This window comes from Melozone crissalis, unplaced genomic scaffold (assembly GCF_028551555.1).
Source record: "Melozone crissalis strain CALT ecotype California unplaced genomic scaffold, PUWL_Pcris_2 ptg000034l_1, whole genome shotgun sequence".
Taxonomy (NCBI): Eukaryota; Metazoa; Chordata; class Aves; order Passeriformes; family Passerellidae; genus Melozone; species Melozone crissalis.
Genome location: NW_026535812.1, coordinates 11,390,807 through 11,413,239, shown reverse-complemented (window position 1 = coordinate 11,413,239; position 22,433 = coordinate 11,390,807). Strand labels below are relative to the sequence as shown.

At 36.9% G+C, this 22,433-nt stretch overlaps 1 protein-coding gene across 1 annotated transcript in view; it reads right to left on the bottom strand.

Moving 5' to 3' along the window:
• Positions 1 to 22,433, bottom strand: part of RASA2 (RAS p21 protein activator 2) — a 45,476-nt gene that overhangs the window by 6,378 nt on the left and 16,665 nt on the right. Inside the window, exons 6-19 of the mRNA XM_054282466.1 lie at positions 15,773 to 15,856; positions 13,901 to 13,973; positions 12,601 to 12,677; positions 11,137 to 11,235; positions 8,919 to 9,075; positions 7,639 to 7,787; positions 6,259 to 6,373; positions 5,737 to 5,811; positions 4,941 to 5,064; positions 3,466 to 3,572; positions 2,185 to 2,271; positions 2,014 to 2,091; positions 1,480 to 1,553; positions 147 to 253 (exon numbers count right to left, since the gene is read on the bottom strand). Of these exons, the coding sequence (XP_054138441.1) occupies positions 147 to 253; positions 1,480 to 1,553; positions 2,014 to 2,091; positions 2,185 to 2,271; positions 3,466 to 3,572; positions 4,941 to 5,064; positions 5,737 to 5,811; positions 6,259 to 6,373; positions 7,639 to 7,787; positions 8,919 to 9,075; positions 11,137 to 11,235; positions 12,601 to 12,677; positions 13,901 to 13,973; positions 15,773 to 15,856 (1,406 nt within the window). The remainder of the gene's footprint in view (positions 1 to 146; positions 254 to 1,479; positions 1,554 to 2,013; positions 2,092 to 2,184; positions 2,272 to 3,465; positions 3,573 to 4,940; positions 5,065 to 5,736; positions 5,812 to 6,258; positions 6,374 to 7,638; positions 7,788 to 8,918; positions 9,076 to 11,136; positions 11,236 to 12,600; positions 12,678 to 13,900; positions 13,974 to 15,772; positions 15,857 to 22,433) is intronic.

Here is a 22,433-nt window from a genome sequence, read left to right as displayed (position 1 = left end):
TATTAATCAAAGCAAAAGTAACTAAAATAAATCATAGGTATTTTAGGAAAAGAAAAAAATTATGCCATTTCAAAAGCACAAAAAAAGCTACAAACACTTAGACAATATTGAAAAATAAAAATAATTGTTAAATAAACATGATTTACCTTGCTGTTTGTGGTACGTGAATTCTCTACTTGTTAGACAGAACCATCGCTTCTTGAAATTCTTTTTACCAATCCTAGTCCTTCCCTGAGCTCTTTTGTACATCTCTCTGTAAAGACAGAATCAAATGAAATGCAACCATTAGTCTTCAAAACCATTTATTGAGACATTATCGTTCAGCATGTAAAAATCTACTTCATTGTACATTTAAAAAAACCTACTACTTGTTCACAACAGATCCTCAAGATTCGCTCCCACTATAGTGATGGTGTGCAGGGTTCCAAAACCAGGAAAGGAGTCTGAAAACCACACAGTCCAGACCAGTGCTTGCAGCAGTACATTTGGAGGGGATACGTAACTTGTTCAGAGGAAGAATTCCAAATTTTCACAAAAGGGAATAAGGGGTATCTAACTACAAGATTCTCTCTTTCCTGCCACTTTCTCCATGTAATTGGAGAATGTACTTGGCCTTATCTGGATCAGAAACTGAATATCAGTGAAATGACACTGGACATGGCTCAACAGCAAGGGCAGACAAACTGCATTTTGTACACTTTAGGTGTACTCACTCCTAACGCTTTCTTTTATTTTGAACAACAGCCATCAATTTATTACTATAACCAAGTGCTGATCTACTACAATTTCCTCCTTCATTTCTATTCAGTATCTTAGTAAGAGACATGTTTCTTCCTTGTTTGAAATTTGGATGCCCATTTGATCTTTTCTTCTTATAAACCTGCTGCTCACCTAAATTAAAATATTCTCAAGTAAATTAAACTAGTTTTTCCTCATGAATGTTGTTCAAATCATCACCTATTCTCGATCAACATCAAGCAAAAGAGAGTTCATTTTTTAGGAAGAGTGACTTTCACCTCCATCTATACAACAGTATTCTATCACTAAATGTTAAGTATTTAAAAGTATTTAAATTACAGGGTAGTTTTCTACCTAACTTCAAAGGCAGAGCATTTAGCTGGCCAGACTTACACAGGAAGTAGGATAATTCTAAGTTAATAATGTTGTTTTAAAATACACTTTCACAACCCTCAAAAACCACCACAGAGCACACACTGAACTGAGACAGTAATGCAGACAGTCTTCAATAGGTTTTCAGCTGCTTTTAATGATTTTTTTAAAGTATTTAGAAGACGAGTTATGGAAGTTTGCAGTTGTTCTGTTAAACTAATTCTACATACTAAGAATTGTCTAAATTACAAATATAGTAATTTCTACAATATATCACACATTTTAATAAGCTTTAATCTGAATGTGGCATTAATGAAAAAAGACTGAAGTCAATTTTGTTATGGACAAAATAAATTCAAGTGTATTCACCCTTCTTTTAGATGTACTGGCTCGCTCACACCACTGGGCTCTTTACTCTCAGTAGAGGAAACATCATCCAGGAACTTCAGGAAAAAAACCACAGGGAGTATAAATATACAATATTCAGAAACACAAAAACCCCAAAAGCTATTTTGACAATATAAATGTACAGTTTCTCCTTGAACAGAACAGTTATTTTGAGCAATAGATGAAAATATATGGCAGGGCCTAGGAACAATGTAACAAGGGATGCCCAGAGGTCACACAAGCTTTCTTTAATGAGTTCCTAAAGAGCAGAACCAATAACAACTTCTTTCAAAAAATATACACTTTACTTTTTAAACTAAATTAGCTTAGTTCACTATGTGTAACTCCTGTGTATGGTTTTGCTATATTATTTTTTGGTTGGGTTTTTTTAATGTCTGAAACAGACCACAACTTTTCTTTTTCTCTCTAGTAGCAAACTGAACATTAACACAACCATTTAATAATGAAGACTGATCAGCTACACCAACAATAAAATAAAATACAGTTGAAAGTTACCTTTTTAACAGATTCAGTAAATTGTTCTTCTTGAAATGTTTTAAAAAATTCACACATGAATGTCTCCTTGAAACTTGACTGAAAGGAAAAGTATATTGACATAAATAAACTTTTTTATGAACTTTCAGTACACAGAATGTTTGAAATGAGAAAGAATTTTAATAGCCTTACAAGTTTGCTTTTGGTCAAACTTCCCCAGCTCCCCAAAGTCTGGATGGCTTTTGATATAAGAGTTAATGTTCTAGAAGTCTGTGCATCCTAAAACAATGAAACAAAATTCAGAAGTCGTATGTTTTCACAGTTCCAGGTAGAACTGATTAAAAAAATGAAAATGTCAAGAAAGATAGTATATTACACAATGTAGTAAATATGATACATCTGCATTCCTTTTCTTTCCCCCAAAAGAAAAAAATGTGTATGAAATATTATCTAGTTTATTAGCTACTGCATAGTGTTTATTATTTCAGTCACTACCACTAGAATTTAATATTAGTACTGGTGAAATATTTTTACCTATAAAACACTAGAAGCACTCAAATCCTGTAATCATTACATCTAACAAACTTCTGAATAATAAACATAATGAACTACTGCAGGACAAATGGTCCAAGTTTTCATAATAAAAAGTGATATTTAAAACTTCATCTTTAATGCTTTTACTTGGTTTGTTTGCTACCTCACCGATGGCATTTTAATACAGAATTATAAACACAGCCTCCAAAAGTGGCCTTGCTGTTCCCTTTTAGATGTTTAACCCTCAAGTGTTAAAATCCTGTAATTTTTTTTTACTCAAAAATCTGGATAATGTCAAGGCAATGAATTTGAGTAAGTGTATCTTTTTCTTCTGAAGGCACACACATCTACGTAAATAAAATAATAATGATAACCTCTGGAGAAGCAGATTTCAAATATTTTCTGTATTTAATGTGGAAAATAATACAGGTTTTTTAATCTTGATATTCCTGTTTTTGAAATTGTTTTATACTGTGTATCTACTTGACAAACAAACATAGAAAATTTGTCAACCCGTTGCAACTAGTGGAGTCCAGGACAAATATACCAACCAATTATGGATAATGCTACAACCTCTGCTTAAGACCCACATGGCAATAAATGTCTGGATGTTTAATTTCCTTGGTGGAAAGAACCAAGGCAGTTTAGGCCTATACCTTAAAGGACCCTCAGTCATGTTGTTATTTTACCCCAGAAGCACATACCCAAAAAAAGCACAGAATCTTTAATATTGAAAGCTCTTCCACATCATTTGAGAACACCCCATAAAGACTGAAATATCTGATGCTTAAAGATTTGTAAATATCTTACTTCCTTTATGAACTGCACCTAGAGATATTTAGTCATCTTATTTCCCAGTTACTGAAAGTAACTTAAGCCTTCCCAAACCAACAGCTCTGACAGTATGAATAAAACAGAACAAAGCTTCACAAGACTTACTGGATGGTGAGGTCGTAAATGAAAAGTATGAGGTGAGACTACGGCTACAGCAAAGAAACGAAGAAACACAAAGCTGCTCACTGCAGAATACTGTACATGAGGGTCATCTGCAGAGAAAAACCATGAAATGTAACATGCACTGAACTTAGGAAACCATGAAGACAGTTAACATAAAAATCCTTAAGAAGATAACATCAAAGGAGACATTCATATTTTAAAATAGAATAGAAAAATCAATGAAGCGCATGAAATGAGAAAGGTGGTCATGGTAAGAAATGTTCTCCTTATAGTGGAGTGTTTACTGCTAATTTATCTGAAAAGAAGTTCTATTCCCATACAACTGGCTCATCAGCTCCACCGGGAGAAACAATGAGATGACTGCAAGCATTTACATACACAGTTGATTAGGTCTGGCTGGATGCTGCACCCAGAGACAAAACACTGCAGACACTGCCTCTAAACTCTGGGGCTACTGGATTCTTACACCTAGAAAGCTACTCACTGATAATTCAAGTACATTAATGCTGCATATCAAATGCAGTCAACACAGAGGAACAAATATAATTGCAATTCTGAGTTGCATCATGCTGTTATATAATTTTGAGGACGTAAATGAGAATTTTCTCATTAAATCTTGGGTATATCTGCTTTTATACTGGGAAATACAGTGAGGTCACATTCTTACTCTAATGACCACTTCAATCTGATCTGGTAAGTCAGCTTTTCTGAAAGGACTGTCTAAACTGGAGCAATTTATGGCTCAGTTTCAGTGATAAACATGAATCAGTGAAATGTTCTACATTATGAGGAGCAGTCTTCACCTGTACCTTATTACAGGACATTTCAGATTTTAACTGGCTCAAGTGTGAGTACTTCAGACCCACATTACTCCTATATTAAAAGCATCCTGAAAGACTAAAGCTATTCTATAATACTGGTCATATTTACAAACTCAATAAATAATTTTTATTATCCACCCTCCTCAAAACTACACATAACTAGTCTAGCTATAGCAGTACTAAAGCTAACTTCACAGAAGTTATGAATGTGCGGGCCATCATTAACAGAGTCACAGTTCATGTAAAGATGCAAATGCTAAACTGATTTTCAAGTTCACATCTTGCTTCTTTAGAAGAAACAAAGAGAACAGCTCTTAAATTTTAAGTGTCTTTCAAATAAATCACTTCCTGTACTACTTTTGCTTTTCTACTATTATCTTGTACTCTTCTGATGACTTCTCATTTGCTGCTGTCTTGCAGTTTCTGACTTGCTATATTTTTGGATCAGAAAACAAAAAATGCCTCTTGACTGACCACGAAGTTTCACTCTAACGTACAGCCTGACAGAAAAACAAACGCTTGTCAAAGTTCAGGGCACAGCCTTGGACAAGATAAGAATTTTAACAATCCCCATAAGGTAACTGCAGAAGTTTTCAGTCTGAACACCACTTTCAGAAGTTCTTAGAGAACACTTACTTGGAAATCTTTTGGCAGCCAGATGCCTCAAAGAATAAAACACATCACACATTAGTGTAGGACAACTTATACTCGACCGCACGATTTCACGGAACACTTTGTCCACGTAATAGCGGAGATTTTCCTGCAATTATGAAAAAAGGTATTTTTAAGACCTTTTAAGACATTCATTTCTCCTTTTCCCTGGGCACAAACATAACACTGGTCTGATTATTCAATACTGAATTCTAGTACAGTTTACAGCATATTTTAAAAGCCTCATAAAGTTTATATGGCATTACTACTGTTAAAAGGTAGTTTAATGATATTTACTTAAAAGTATGTAAGCAGTGTCTAGCAATATAAACTACCTATCAATACCTGGTTTTGTCATTTGACAACAAGGAAGGAACATTTCCCACGTATATCAAGTGAACGTTAATTTTATTGCAGTAACTGTTGCCTTCAACATCAGCATACTCTGGTAAGAGGGAGGCAGCCAGCAAAACTTCAATGAAAAATGCTAGAGCACTTCTAATTAGGTACACCAATCTAGATGTTGAGTATAGGACATCAGGAATCCAAACACCCAAAAAACTGATAAGAATGACTGTCATCCTTAGCTTCTCCTCTCTGTCCCATTTTCCACTGGACTTTTCCATTGCTGTCTTCATAAAGACAAGTAAGAAGATACAGCTTATTCTTTGTTTACTCTGAAAACAGAGTTATATTGCTACTGTGAGTTACTCATTTTCCATTACAAAGACTGCTTATAAAAATGCTTCTTTCAGATTTTAAGACCAGTTGGTAAACTCACCATATTAATTTCCACGTTATCCCCCTCTCTTAATTTGATGGGATCTATTTCACAGGGTTTAGGTGACTCACATATCTGAAAGAAACAAACAAAACTATAGGAGTTCAATTTTTCAGACAAAGTATGGAAATGCACCCATTAAAAAACAGATTCTTTTATTTAGGAATAAATTCTAAATAGGTCCTAACCATCTCTAACAACATGCAATGACCATCCTCACTTTTGTTTGTGCCTTTTCAAATGGATTGATTACATAAAGCATCACATGGGCAAATTCTGCAATGTGTTGGGAGGCTGCAATGACTTTCACTGACTGTTTTTTTTGAAGCATCTGGAACATAAATAACAAGACACAGCTCCTCCCACTAAACTTGAGCAATTATCATTCAATTAATTTTTCCTCTAGGATTCCCCTACCCGAATTATTCCTGCCACAGAGCTAAAACAGGAATGTCTATCCAACAGAGAAGGATACCACAGGGGGTTGAGCTTCCCCAAAGAAGTTTCAGCAGGATAACATACCTCATCAATAACAGGTTTCAAAGTAACCTTTAGGTAGTGCTTCCCCACTATTTTCATCATTTCATCCACACACCGAGTTGCTAATGAGTTGCCTCTGAAGATTGTGTTTGCTTCTCTGCAAGAAAAGAAATTATTTTATTTGAATAGGAAAAAACCAAGTTCAGTAAAAAAGTTCAATTTATACTCTATCTTGCTATTAAATATTTTTAAAGCATTTGTAATACATTTTAATCAGGAATCCCAGAACACATGCACCAAGCTTCCAATGGCACTCAGTAACAAAAAGAGTATAAACAAGAACATTATTACAGCAATTACCAAACCCAGGAACATAAATAAAACCATAAGAAAAAGTATAAGAAATTTTATGCAATTAAAGTTATAGTGCAATGTGGAACATGAGAAAGAACAACTCGAGAAAATTCCAAAATAATGAAAATTGTACCTCAGCAATATACAATTCCTCCTGCAGTAGTCATGGTAAAAAAATCTTGAGCTATAGCACACTACTACACTACATCAATAAACCCAGACACTTAAAGCAAAAGATAATTTAATCCAAGGTTATATTTTTATTCATTATAGTTGTTGAAGAAAACTGACAGCCAGGTGTGCAAAGTGTATCTTTCTAATCTGAGAGATTTAGTTTAAGCTGCCTTTGTTACAGTTCAATTACAATGGAATGTGTGTACTAAAATGCAGTTTAGAAAATTATTTTCTATGAGTCACCTCTTTCTACACAATTAAGCTGTCTTGCATTATTTAAATCAAGACTAAGTGCTTTGAAATGAACTGTCCTGTGGTGACACAATCCCTGCCACACCTCCACTGGACATGACCTGGCAGTGCACTGGTTGCTACTCCCATCTGCCTTATTTCTCTCCTAACCACAGAGCTGCAAACTCACAGACCACAGGCTGCTACTTGGAAAAACTCCTGTGCTTCCTACCTGCAAGGCATGCAGGCCACATTCTTAGTTACATGGCATCTTTGCAGAAAGAGAGCAGCCTTCATTTAAGCCCCATGTTAAAAGAAACAGGATAGGATTTTCAGCAATTTAAAGATGTTCCATCTAAGTTTATAAGTTTTGATACAATGCGCAATAAAATTTGAAGAGTGGCCAAATAAAGAAATTTAAAATAAACACTATGTACTCTAAGACAAAGTTTTACCAAACTGCCCAGCACCCTTAACTCTGACTCCCAGCTTCAAAATAGTTTCAATGAATGTTTTTCAAAATGAGCATTAAAAGATGAATATATTTAGTCAGTTTTATGTGAGAGAAAGAAACCAAAGGGCTTACTCATCAGTGTTGTATCATGAAGCCCTGTGAAACTCTAACTTTAGAATGCATGACATCAATAAACATGAAATACATACTGGGTGTCCCTCAGATCCAGTTCTGCCACTGCTGCAACAAAGGGAACCAGCTTATGGTGGTGCAGCAGCAGCCGTACCAGGGGCAGCACAGCATCGCACTTGTCTCGACACACCTCGCTCAGAATGTAGGCAGCAGATGCAGAAATGGGCTGTGAGAAAGCAGAATACAAAATCTGAGTAAAGTAGTTAAATGTTCTTTGTGTATTTGAAAAAGTACAGATCAAATCTAATAACATAGTTGGTTAACAGAAAGACTGAATATCTGCTGCGTAACATGGCAGTTAAAAGCTTTCATTCCAGAGATACTTGATTGAAAAGTAATATTATCCACTCTATAAATACATTCAAGAATGGAATTCAGTAGCTACTCATCCTACTCATTCTCCCTAAAGGGTTACACTATGGCTTTGTCACAAACCCAAGCTAGAGACAGAAAGCAGTTGTTTTACTACAATGTCATATATCTTTATAGACTTTTAAAACTGCAATCAGGGGACATTAAAATAAAATTCTTACTCTTCTAATGTGTTTGCTGTCACTGTACATTTGGGAATTTCAATACAAAAACTATATTATTTCAGTAGAAAAGACCACTGCTGACTGCTGCTACCTATATACTCAGCTATTCCTGAATTCCAGTGAAGCAGTATTTGAATATGGGCCAGCAAAAACTTGAGTCACATCTGCTTCCTCTTTCTTCTCCTCTGTCAGTACTTCACTAACACTGAATTGATGAAAAGCTGTAAAAGACTGAAGAAGATAAAGTCTGGTTACTACGCTTTGATTCCTGTCCCAGTGTTACGCAAATACTCCACCACACTTCCCTCCTTGTCACCATGTCAGGGTGAGAAATCCAGTCACGCTGATTAACATCCTGGGGAAGGCAATTCAGAAGTAGAATTTGAAATAAATTCTGAAGTAGATCTTTTTTGTTAATTATCTGCCCTTCAGTGCCAATAATGAATCAGCGTCCCTGGAAAACCTCTAAATCCAAGAAGCCAATAGATGGCAATGGAAAAATACAATGTTGAAAAGAGCAACCAAAAAGAGAAAAGTATTTTATCTCCTCCAGGCACATAGCATAGATTATTTTCCTGTCTCCTCTGGTTCTTCTAAAATAAGAAGAAAATCCTGGAGCAGAAGTAAGAGCATCTGGGTGTGACAGAAGTAATTTATACAAAGAAACAAAACCAATTATCTAGATATGAGTAATTCATATTGTCTCACAACTGCATAATCCAATTTAGTTTTCACTTCAATGAAATTTTCAACAAAAGTACCTGAACATCTGAAGATTTTAGCAGCAAGTTCCTTAGAGAAGTGTAGTACTCAGATGGAAGTACACAGTCTTCAGTGTAACAGATATTTAACCTAAGTGATCCCAAATCATCAGTTTTAGAAGACTTGTTTCCATTTTCTCTTGGCTGAAGTAAGTACCTGTAAGCAACAGGACAATTACAAAATATTAGATACCTATTTCATTCAACTAATTCCATAATAAAGCAAAGTATCACATTTAACTATTTCAGTATACATGCATTGTATCTGAAAACCAGCAAAAATTCACAAAAAAAAAAACCCTCAGACACAAAAGTAAAAACATGAGCAGCATTTAATTCATCTTTAACACATAATGGAACTTGTATTTATTTTCTCCCATCTTTGCAAACAGTAGCATATGATATACTTTTTGCAGGTTAACAGGGGATAGGAGGAATAGTTTGAGATTACACTGGGCCATCTAATTTTACATCTAGATTGTATTTAGGCTGTTGGACACTGCAGGTGAAACAGGTAATGTGAAGAGTTAAAATGGTCTTGTCTGAGAACAGAAAAAACACATAATATTAACAGGCTCCACTCCTGAGAAACAATTATGGGGAAAGGGCTGATTTTTTTCTACTCTTAATACAAAATACATTGAACAATTCACTGGCTGCAGTTTCACTGCATTCCAACAGGAGGTGCAGCCCTACAAAAACGTTCACAGCTTTTAAGTGGTGTCACAGTAGTTATAACACTCATCCCAACAAACTGAAACCCCATCTCCAAATATTCTTTTACAATCATGTATATCTGGACCTCTACAATCAGGAGATCAGACTTCTTTTTTTCATGATCAGATGCAGTGTCCAAGAAGGTGTGCTAACAAAAAATAAAACTGATTTACCAGGAGAACCTCTCCTTAACAGCACGACTCCTAGGCTTATTTTCCAAATATTTAGTGAGACAGATAATTTCTCTGCTGTACTTCAGCTGCATTCAAAATCATATTACACAAATTAGCAATAATATAAAAGATTTGTTATTTTTAATCACAGAACTGTTTTTGATAAGCAGATCATGTGTGTGCCTACAATGCATATTAGCAGACACAAGAGAACTAGACATGAGTTAGGTCAGTTCAAAAAGCTACACACAAACACAGCTCACAGGCAATAAGCCCATGCTGATACAGTCTTTCTCTCTGCAGGTTGTTGACAGAAGCTTGTTTTTATGTTAATATAGTCATACAGCTGTAGATGAGACACTGGCAGAACAAGCCTGTGACTGCAATACACTGTGCAAAAAACCAGAAACTCCAACACAAACACCTACAGATCACATTCAAGCACCAAGAGTCTGAGTTCAGCATCCAAGAAGACACTTGGAGCCTGAGGTGGGTACATGGAGCAGAGCCATAATGGTTCCTGGCCAAGACCTGTGTTACATTTAGTTCCTATTTACACATGTCCTTCCCATCTGTTTTCTGTGTGGATATGAAAGCGCTTCCTCCATGCTTTTTCCTGTACTGAAAGGTTCACTAAAAGCAGAATATTTTACACACTTGGAGGCACTCAAATCCCTTGCACTCATGGCTTCCTGCTGCCAAGCATTTGGGACAGCAAAGGAGCTGGAGATGGGCTCCTGCTTCCAAAACCATCAGGAAGGAGGGTGCTGAGATGTCCCATACCGAAATGTTTCTTTCCTGAACTCCCTTCATACCTCACCCTTCCAGCTCCTGTGCCTGCTCCCCTGATATGATGTTGGGTTGGTTCTAGAAGATACTTCCAGAGTCTCCCCAAGAAAGAAAAAAAGCCATACTTAATGATCAAATCAATTCCTCATTGGTCATTCTGGAAGTCTGACTTAGGAATTGAGTTATGAGTGACGCAATTCTGAGAAGCTCCAGGTTTGCTGGGTAGGCTGAAGAGCACACAGAGATCACTGAAATCCAGCAACCTGACCAAAAGACAGTTACAGTCCATCTTCCCTTCACTCTCCACACATCCCCTTCAAACACCAACTATGCTGCGACTAGGTGCAGACATGGGGAAGAGCAGAGCTAAATGTACCTGCTGACAAGGCTAATTTATTGAGCAGGGAAACTCTAGAAACATGTTTCACCTAGATTAGGACAGGAAGACATGGTTTAATGAATAGGTAGAATAAAACATATCCGTTGCAAGAAAAAACATGCAAGACAAGCAAATTCACTTCTGAATCACCATTTCTCACCATGCTTGAAAGGAATCATTTCTTAACACCTTCACAGGAACCTTAATTTCTCCTAGAAAGATGTCTTGTACCAGATTCCCATTATTCCATAGGTCAACCCTGAAAACAAGAACATTGCTTAATTTTCTTTTCTCCCAGAGAGAAATACGCAAGTTTACAATAACTGCCTTACAGCACTAATCCACATGCATGCAGGCAGCAAATGTTAGAAATCTCACTCCATTCTAAATAAACCAAGAAGACTCAAACAAGTGGCTTATTAATCCATAAAGAACAGATAAAGAAACAAACAGTGAAAGTTAAGATTGCAGACCTTGCATCAGTAAACAAGAGTGACACTGGCACAATGTACGGCTTCTGCGCAGTCTCCACCCCCAAAACTGTGCACATTTCTTCTTGGGTAATTCCAGTGAACTTTTTAACCAATATATTTAAATATCTACCTAACTGCTAGAGCCTGGGACACTGCAATGCCACACCAAGACATGCGCTTGTTTCTCCAAGCAGCAGCTCGTACGCTTACAACCTCCAACGGAATCCGGCTCCACACATGCACCCTGCTTTGCTCTAGTACTTCTTACCTCTCTGACATTTCTGACAGACAGCAGTTGTTAAGAACAAAAAAAAAAAACACAAAAAACAAAAAAAAAAGACAACTAGATTTGTTGGGGCATGACTTTTTCTAAATATATTTGCATCTACAATGAAATATACAGTCTTAATTAATGAAGCTAATAGTTAAAAACACACATACCAAGTTAGTTCTATAATGGCTATGTGGGTTAACTGCTAAATTATTCTTCTGATGCCTGTTAGGAAACATATGCTGGCCTTGAAGACTTTCTGTCATTCAGCAAATTTGGTGCATGTATGTGCAGGAGCACAAGAAAGACAAGAAACTGAGTACAGGGCTCTCTGCAGTTCTAACTACATTGCATAAATACACAAAGACCTGCTCTGAGGGGAAAGCAGCAGAAAAAGGGAACCTACTTTGAGTATTTGCATTTGCAAGGAAAAGATGAAAGACAAATGTCCCTCTAAAAAGCAAAGTGAAATTGTAAGAATCTCATAAAAGAGGCTTTCTCCTCTTTTTTATTAAACTAACCAACTATATTTGAAAATATAGACTAGAATCAGGTATGCTGGTATCCTTCAGTAAAAGTTCTATTACCAATATTCTGCCCAAATAAATGTAATTTGATATAAGGTATTCATACCTCTTTACTCACAGACACAGGAATGCTAGATACACTCAACCACTATTTACTCCAAAATAAAAAAAACTCATCTTCAGTAAGAAATACAAGTAAAAAAAAAAGACATTTTCTGTCATCTCTTCTACAAGTCTGATCAGTAATTCTATGAAGCTAAACTAAGATAAAACAGGTATTTATTGTCTTGACGATAAAATATTACAATTTATTAATGATTCTGTGAAATCACTTTGTAATCCACATAACTTACCTGACTTCTAGTTTCTCAATATCTTCTTCTTCCACCTGAAACTGGGACTTTTTGGTGTAACTGCTGGACCTGGTTACCTGCAAGTAAATTCCTCCTATTAACACATTTTTTGTATTATGGATAACAAAAATCAAATAAAACCTTCCCTGCCTCTAGCATAGGTAAATAGCTACTGCTCCTTGTAGAAAGGAAAAAGGTCAGTTGGCCAAACAAACTGCCCTTTTCCAGAAAGCAGGAGAAAAACCAGTCAAGAAGGGTTCATGGTGGAGCCTACTGAAGGCTGATAAATGAGGGAATTAGAGTATAGATCTATTAGAAAAAAAAACAAGTAGTATGACAGGAAACTGGCAATTTTCTTTTCTTTTAGCATGAGCCCTATGAAAGCATTGAAGTCAGTTCTGAAATATTTAAAGAAACAACAAATAGGAAACCCACTCTTCTTGCCCTAGTTACAACAATTGTAACCTCTCATCCACACTTTCCTCATTTCTTGACTGACTGTCCAGTCAGTCAATTTAACTCCAATAAATCATCAGTCAGAAAGTTACCAGAGTGGTTTGGATCACATTTACATTTTTACTAATATCTAACTTCTTAAGAAATCACACTCAGTATTCTTGAGCAGGTCAACTGAGACACACACATGCACTGAAACTATGCAGAGGTATGAAACTATTTCTCACTCAAGTCCCACAGAAGGATTTATTTGAAGCACATGCAATAGTTGTACTCCTTCCAACTCTCAGTACAGCATGCTTTAAATGCAAATCTGATTTTTATTACTGACAGAAATCAGGTGAAAATTTAAACTCATCGTTTCTTTGTCAGCTAACTCATGTACAATTGAAATCAACTCCTAAATAACAACAAGGTAAACTTTTAAAAATAAAATAAACTCTTTTGGGTATAATCACAATATTAGTTTATTAAATAAATAAGTTGTTTGGGTTTTTTAGGTCAAGCTTGAAAATATTTAAATAGGAGTCCATGGGACAGGTTAAGTTATCTCGGAACTCCAGATGGCGACAAATGATGTATAAAGTGATTCAAGACAGAAAATTACCTTCATATATGTGCTTGTGAAAAAGTAATTTCTCACACAGCAATTGGAGGAGAATGCTATTGTCTGGCAGACAGAAATTGAAGTATGTCATCTACTTACATTTGAGAGGCCAGTTAAAGCTCTTCAATTTGCCTGAAGAGAGCTTTCTGCATTAGGTATTGCTATGCAGCTTGCTTAAAATTACCTGAAGGGTTGCATAAAATAGATAAACAAGAAGAACAGCATACAAAAAGTTACCTCAAAATAAAATGTTTCATTAAACTGCGGATTGCTTGTTTTCTTCTTAACTTTGGTCTTCTTTTGGTCATTCCTGTTCCAATGTGGTAAAATTTTTACCATAGACAACTTAAACACACAATTATAAAAACATTCTATTGTCAAGAAGGACCCATGCATTTAAGTTAAAACATTTTTTGTTATTCTACAATTCACTTTGATCAATGAAGAAAATCTTAAAATGAAATTAGTTCATCTTCACAATACAGATTAAAGAGCTAAAATTTGAAATGCTGTATCTAGCTAGCCATGCATCTATCCAACTCAAACGTTGTATTTCATTTCACAAACAGGCAAAACTTACATATATTAATTAAAATACATGAACAATTTCTAAGGTATTTAAAATTTAAATTTCTTTACCACTGCCTGAAGGTAATGAGCACACTTTTCCTTGTCTTGTTCAGCTGCAGTTTCTGTTTTTCCCATCCTCTTTTGCTGGTGAAATATCCACTACTCCTTTACAGAAAGGGGCTTATACCCAAGACACTGAAGGTTTTCTTTAAAAACAACTGCTGCTCATGTTAGATATGAAGCAGCATAGGGTCAAACAAAACAACTGCCCCCACTTCCTTGTGGGTTGTTTTTGTTTTTAATTTTACAACTTTTATAAAGGAATGCAGTTTTATTTATTTAGCAAAGGGCTGTGGTAGTACAAAATGGCTTTCCAAAAGAAAGAAATATAAAATACATGAGAAAAACAGACAAGGGAGAAGAAAAACTGCCCTAAGTATAAACTACCTATTTTCAGGCATTGGACATATAAATATTCCAGTCATGGTACATGAGTCACACATGCATAAGATTGGAAAATCTCAACCAGGAATTCCTGTCAGATTTGCACATATATTCCCATACTAACAGGATAAATCTTTTGTGGGACCAACATTCTCCCACTTCCATCCATACGCAGGACTCAAACAGAAAATGGATGTCAATTTACCTTCTTTGCCACTTGGCCCCATGATGCCTAAGTACACTGGATGAGCCTCCCTAGTCCCCTTAGGAAAAACCCAAACAAACAAACAAAACAAAAAACCCCCCAAGCCAAACCTAAAAAATGTGATTGTTTATTACCAAGGAGAAAAAAAATGCTCCATGCAGAGCTTACTCAGGGCCAATCCTTCCACAGTCTTTAAGCCAAGCAAGTCTGGTACAACCCATCTGGTACAACCCATCCCGTGCACACAAGGGCAATTCCTCAGCACAGGAGAAAGGAAAGGGTCTGATGTGGCAAAAAAGAAGCAACTGAAACTTATCTGCCTTATTGGGCAGGGACTTGCCCATAGTGAATGTGTGGGATGGGGGATTTTTCTTAAATGAAAAAACCCAGCAGTTATTGAGGATTACTGGTCCCAAACAAGGAGACATTTGAACTGTCTGGACATTGAAAGCAGTATCTTGAAGGTGTTCCAGAACCTCTCCTCCCTCATCTCCTCCCAGTTACTACACATCTGCAAAGAAACCCACACAGGAAAAACAGAGAAGAGAGGAAGGTGAGGGAGCAACTGACTGCATCAGGACATACAGGAATTTCACATAAATTAACAGAAGTACAGCGCAGAAATCCAATACAAAACAGAAAAAAAAGAAAGAACTGAGTCATAAGTGGCTCTTGACTAGTGCAAACAATTCAGACAGACCAAACACCATCCCAGTCTGGAGCATATGGCAGGGAAGGGAGAGAACAGTCTCCATGGAGATGTGATGTATGCATGAGAGCACTGGAAGATATGTCTGTGATTTAAAGATTTTGCTTAAAACCTATGACTTTCTTTTCTAATTCAACATCACAGCATTTTTAGACTTATTCATTTTATATTAAAATGTTACCTGGAAGGCCCCACGAGAGAGACTGTTGCATAAGGATCACAATTCTGTCCGTTTATAAGAGGTAATCCATGGCACTCCTTTATGCTACAAGGAAAAGGCAAACAATGATCAGTGAAGCAATTATTTGGCTTAAAAAAATAAAATCCAAACAATGCTTGCTTTTTGAAAACTTTTTGTCCTGCTGTATAACACACAGACAGACATAGCTATACAATGATCCAACATGCTGCATATACTTGAAGATCTCTAGAGGGTAACACAAAATAATACTCAAGCACACAGTCAGACTTGTGGGGCACTCTGAGAACAAAACTCTTGGAATCGTTTTGATAAGGACACTCCAGTATCACACATAAATGACAAAATCCTAAGTAAAATGAACTGCTATATGTAAGGAAAAATTGCAGATTTCAATAACTTAAATTTGAAAAGCTATCTGGCCTCAACCAATGGCAGCAACTATATCTGGAAGGCATTGAAATAGACTGAAGTATTTAATTTTGAATTAATTACATTCTGAGATATGCTAAGAAATGCAAAGTCAAATCCTGAAATGATATTTAAAATTAGGCACCTAAAACTATTATAGCATATAGTTCTAGCTCTATCTTTGAAATAGTGCCTAAGGTTTATTTTCAATCTTTTTTCACAATAGTCCATGTTCAGGGTTAAATTACCACCAAGGTGAAATGACCCTTTTAAAAATTCTGTTTTCTTCTGTAATTCATACAGTAAGTGGTAAACTGGTGTTTAACAGGTACCCAGGCACACTGTTCATCAGCCCTGATGCAAAAGGGACAGGATGGTTGTCAGTTAATGCTCATGGAGACAGAGAAACCTTTTCTGGAGTCTTTTCTAAAGTCTTGCAATCTTTGAATCACCACAGCAGCAACACAGAGCTGGGTCAGCAAGCTGCCTAACCTTCAGATGCTGCCCACATATTAGCATTAACTAAAACAAGATGGAACAACAAAAATGAAGTGGAAGAGTTTGTAAATTCATAGCAGAAACCAGACTTTCTAGCAAAATGATGCTCTAATGTAACCATACACACTGTAGTTTAAGTCCAGAAACATTCTGCAGATTACAAAATTTCATAAGATCCGAATGTTGTATTCATGTTCTCTTTAAAATAATATATATTTTTTAGCTCTATTGCAGGAATTTACCTAAATTAAAGCAAGAAAACTTCAATTGTCATAATTTGCTAGTTTGACTAAAATCCAAAACCTAGTCAACTTAAGGAGAAAACTTTAAATTCATATGAACAATTAAGTAAATGTTCTAATATCATAATGTGGAATAATAAGTTGTGTAGATCAAGTAGAAGTTATGTAGCTGCCCACACTTTAGAATAAATGCTTTATGTACTGCAGAAAAATGTTGTTAAAAAGAATAACAGGAGCTGCAAATTCAAACACAAGAGTGGAAACAACAGACACTAACACTCCTGTGCTGCCTCAAAACTCCACCCTCTTTGGAGTATGCACAATTATAAACCAGATGGTATTTTCCCCCCCTAAAAGTCCCTTTGTCTTAGCCAGTTCAGGGAACATTTAGTGCTGAACCACTGCACAATAATTTGTTATTTTTCTTCCAGTTATCAAGCACGTGGCCTTCAGCATTTCAATAATTTTTGAATCACAATGAACACTACAGTGACTTCAAACCCACCATTTAAATGAGTTCTTGAAACATCCAGTTGTTTCATAAGCATTAATTGATTCCTCCTCCAACACATAAGTGGCACAGAAGAGTGGCAACAAAATTAACTGTCTAGACTTTTTAGTCATTTGGGGTATCTGATTTGAGGCAGGAGACTCTTCTTTCAGACTGATGGGCATACTGTGGCATAAAACACCCTCTGCAGCTCCTCAGGCTTTGCAGTTTCAGGTGTGAGTGCTGAGTGTACCTATAAATCAGCTGCAGCTTGAACATGACAGGAAATTCATAGCATATGGATCAGCCAAGCTTTTCTGAAGAGAATTCAGCTGTTTTAACAAGAATTTGTCTCCTTACAGTCTTTGACATGATCACCCAGCTCCTGGATTTCTCTAGCAAACAGATAAGAGTCTGTGGGACTTTCAGTTACACAGCTTGTTCTGTTCTCTTGACCACAACATACACAAACTAAAGAAAGGCTTGTTTGTGATTTCCTACAAATTGAAAAACATTTTACTGACAACATTTTACTTCACAGCCTTGCAGCAGAACTAAAATCTCTGATTCATCATATGGATCTGTCACTTCAAGTTGATTTCATGCTCCAGCTGGTGTCCCTGTGGAGGCAGCTCTAGCACTCCATCCTCACCTCCTGTCCAAACCCCAGCTCTGCTGCCAGCAAGTGCAGTCCCTCCAGTTTATCAGACAGCCTGTCCTGGTCCAACACCTCCCCTGTCCATCAATTCCTAATATCCCCAAATCTCTCTCTTCTTCCAAATTTACCTGACCTCCTTCCCTTCCATCCCTCACTCCAAGGTAGCCAGTCAGATCCATCCCTTCAGTCTGCAGGTACAGCCTGGAGTCTGCTTTAGACACCTATGTGACAGCACAGCCAAGTCAGCTGAACTGCTGCTTCTGTTTACCACCCTCACAGGAAGCTTTTAACCTAAAAGCCACTTGTCAGTTTGGCAAACTGAATCACTCTGTTCATGCAGGAGCCCTCCCAGGCTCCAAAGGCAAGCAGCCATTAGGGATAGGAAGCCATTAAATCAACTCAGCACTACCGAGCTGGATTGCTCCTCTCCAGGGACTGAGCACACTGCACTGAATCATTACTGATACTTCTAAGCTACTAAACAAACAGCCTCCAGTAAACATGTTTAAAAATCCTGAAGATGTTTGAAGTGGCTAAACTGGAGTAGACTTAACAGAAATGGAAAAGTTGGAATGAAAATGAATGAAACGAAAAAAACCTCACTCAGTTTGCTAGTCAGCAAATTTCATAGGAATGCTGCCTTTCCTTAAAGAATCAGGCAAAGTACTGCAACTGCAGTCTCCTTTAAAAGGAAAACAACAACCAAGAAATCCCAGCAAAACCACCACCAACAACAAAATGCCAGACATTTTGACCAAGTAAAAACCAAAATAACATTAAAAATACACTCGTATTCCGACAACCATAATACATACATTTGTAACACACAGTAAAAATATTTCAGCTTTGACAAACCATTTCATCTACTTAACTAGACAGCTGTCATTCAAAAGGCATAAATGCATAGATTTTGAAGAAGCAGACAGGAACTTAGAAGCCTTTTATTTTATATTTTTGACTTCTATATCCTTATGTGCGGTCTAAGCAACAGAACTTTGGTTCTTTTCTCCAGTTGCTGCCCTGTTCCAGTGCAGTGTAAGATATGATTCAGTTTTCATTAATTCTCATCTCAGAAGTCTGTTATGCAAGAGGAGTTACATACAGGAAATGAGAGCTTTTCAGATATAACTGGCATACATTCAGCTTAAAAGATAAAATTAAGTCCTTACCAAGACCCAGTCCACAATAAACCCCCTCAATGGCTGACTCTACCTCCGCCATGCAAATCAAGTGAAGTTCTCCACAGGCAGACACTCTTAACTGCAGCCATTGATATCTGTATGTACACTTCATAAAAACTGCTGTGTTTGCTAGAACAACTTCATGCAAGCAGACAAAGTATAAACAGGACAGTAACAAACTGACAGGTCAATTGGAGAGAGCATGGTGTGTAATTCATTTAGAAAGGTATGTGCAGTGAAGTCAAATCTGGCTGTAACAAATCATTTCTGGGCTTTGAGGTATTCACCCTGTAAATACACAAAACCTTCTTTCAGAGCTGAAGGGCTGTTGATCTCAGAGAAGGCAGGTGCCACCACTCAACTGCCTAATTTGCCAAGAAACTGTTCATGCATCATCAATTTCAGCAGCAGCAAATGCGCAAACAGTGGCCATGCAAACCTCCTCTGAGGGACTCCCAGCAAGAGCTGCAAGGATCTATTTGTGAAATGTGCTACTATACACACCACTGTGGTTTCAAAGAAAACCAACCCCTGCGTCAGCAGGTAATCTCTTGCACTTTTCCTCCTCCTCATTCACACATCAGAAAAGGAAGCAATTTGTATCAGAGACAAAACAAAGCTTGAATTCACAATCTGTGAGTGTATCTGCATAAAACTTAACAGCAAGTTTGCAATTAATACAAAAATTATGTGTAAAATCAGGGCTTAGCCTGCTCTACATGAGCTCTAAGACAGTCCTTCTCCAAAGGAAGATTAACTATGCTTTATGACAAAAAAAGCAACTGGAATTGAGTTTTTAAAACAATCCTAATTACAAAACTTGTCTCGAAGACCAGCAGAAAAAGCTTCTACAGCCATGTTACAGACCCAAATCAACAGGAATCCATTGCTGAGCCAGTCATGGTTTTGGTTTAGCCTCAAGGTGACAGGGGACTCTAGGTAATGCCAGAATCACAGCCTTTTAATTACTTGCTATTGTGTGTGCACTTAACACCATGTTTCATCTTGTGTAATGAAAGTTGGAGCTACTACTTGTCATCTTTGCAGAATTTCTGAATTCTCAGGGAACACACAGTGGAAATCCATTAGCAATTTAACTATGCACAGAAGCCAGCACAAGTATCTAGCATTCTTCTATCCTAGAAAAAAATTAACTGGTCAAGGTTTAAAAGCATCTAATTTTCATTGCATTGAGACACTATTAATTTGAACATGAAATAAAATATTACTCCTGAAAGGCAAGTAGCATATCCTGCATGTCAAGAATTATTTTTTCAGTGATTTTTGTTCCTTTGGCCATTATTTTCCAATTTAGAACAGATAAAGAAGAGTCAGAAACAGCACATAAATTTGTGCCCACTCCTTGTCTCTCTTTTACTCTATCATGGTTCTGCTCTTTTCTATCTTTCAGCTTTGTTAAAGAAGTTACTAATTCAATGTCTTCTCAGGGCCTGGTGACTAGCAAAAAGCATAGCAGGAAGTGCATAATTTACTAATTACCATGGGAAATTTACAGGACAAGCAGGGTTTAAAGAGTTTAATTTTCTCTTTAGTACTCCCACATCTATTTTCTGTAAGTTCCTCATGCTTTAAGGTCAAATGCATCTCAAAAATGCCCTCACATCCATTTCTATAATACCACATTCAGCGAGAGATTTCTTATTTCGCATACTCTCACATGTGCAAAATATGCAAAACTCTCTCATACATGCAAAATACATTAATGTGCCATCTATTAGTAATGTAGTAAATTATTGAAAGGGCAGCAGCACGTGCGGTACAATTCTACTGAACATTTTGAGTTTAAGGAACTCAGTGCATTTCCTAACCTCAGCCAACTGCACTGATGCAACACAGCAGTGTGTAACGCACAGTCCTCTCCCACATGGCAGCGAGTGGGCGAGTGCTGCAACCAAGAGAGAACCCTGGCTTCCTTTTGATCAATTATCTCCGTCACAGAGAGATCTAAGAGAGGGCACAGAGAGTAAACCACTTCCTACTCAAAACTGCAATTCGCAACAGTAGCTTTCTAATGCAACTTTTCTTCATCATATGAAAAATTCAGGCAAGTTTTTAAAATAAACAACCCACAACACTAACATGAAGTGCATTAGCATATAAAAATATCAAATTTTCTGAAAATTAATTAAGCTGGGAATAAAACACAAAGTCATAAAGCTCCAGCCAGTTTTTGGTGGTGAATAGTCCACGGGGAAAAACTGCTCTAATTCTGCTTTGTGCTGCAAATGGGATACAAAAATAAGAGCAGCAGGACTCCCAATGAACCATGCTGCTACCTCACTATAAAAGCAGAAACATTCCAAATTATCTTTAAGTAATAAAGATACCTTGATGTCCAGCAAGTTCCATCTTACCTGAATGATGAGCCCAAGCCATTAAACCATCACCAGTTTCACTAGCTTAGCTCTACCACAGAATAACTTCTCCCTCATAACAAGCTAAAGAACAGCACACAGACCACTCTGCTGGGTCCTGCTCCAACTCAAATACCCATCTGGGTCTAGAGAGTTGACTAAGACAAGAACATCTTAAATTCATAATGAAAATTACATTAGCAAAAATTTGTTGTTTCTATTCTATGATGCTCTTTGGTATGATGTAGCATTTTTACACTTCAGAGCCAAAATTAGGTTTAATAGTGAAATCTCCTCAAGTTGCTGCTAAGAAGTTTTACTGAAATGTGGCAAACGTGCTGCTCCAGAACCACAACTCCTGTACTTTGTTTTTCTGTAAGAATTTCTTATCATGGTTAACAGGAAGAAAATAATTCTGAAGCAAAACTAGCAATAAATTTTACCATACCAACCCCCAAAAATACCACCAGCAGCAGTAATTCAGTCAGTAACAGGCATACTGCAAGTTCTGGCTGTCAGCTGCACTGCTCATTCCTACCCTTCTCACCACACCAAATTCAACTGGAATTACAAGACACTAATCCTAGTAGTCCCAATCAAAGTGAGGGCTTTGGCAGCAGAGATGATCAGCTGTAAAAAACTTCTGCTGGAGTTCCCTAGACATTTACTCATCTCGCCATAAGGCAGATTCCAAGGAAAGTCCCATAAAAATAAAAATGCTATTGGTACTAAGATGTGCAGACATTCAGTACCAGCAAAGACAAATCCCATAACATTCTAACAAACAA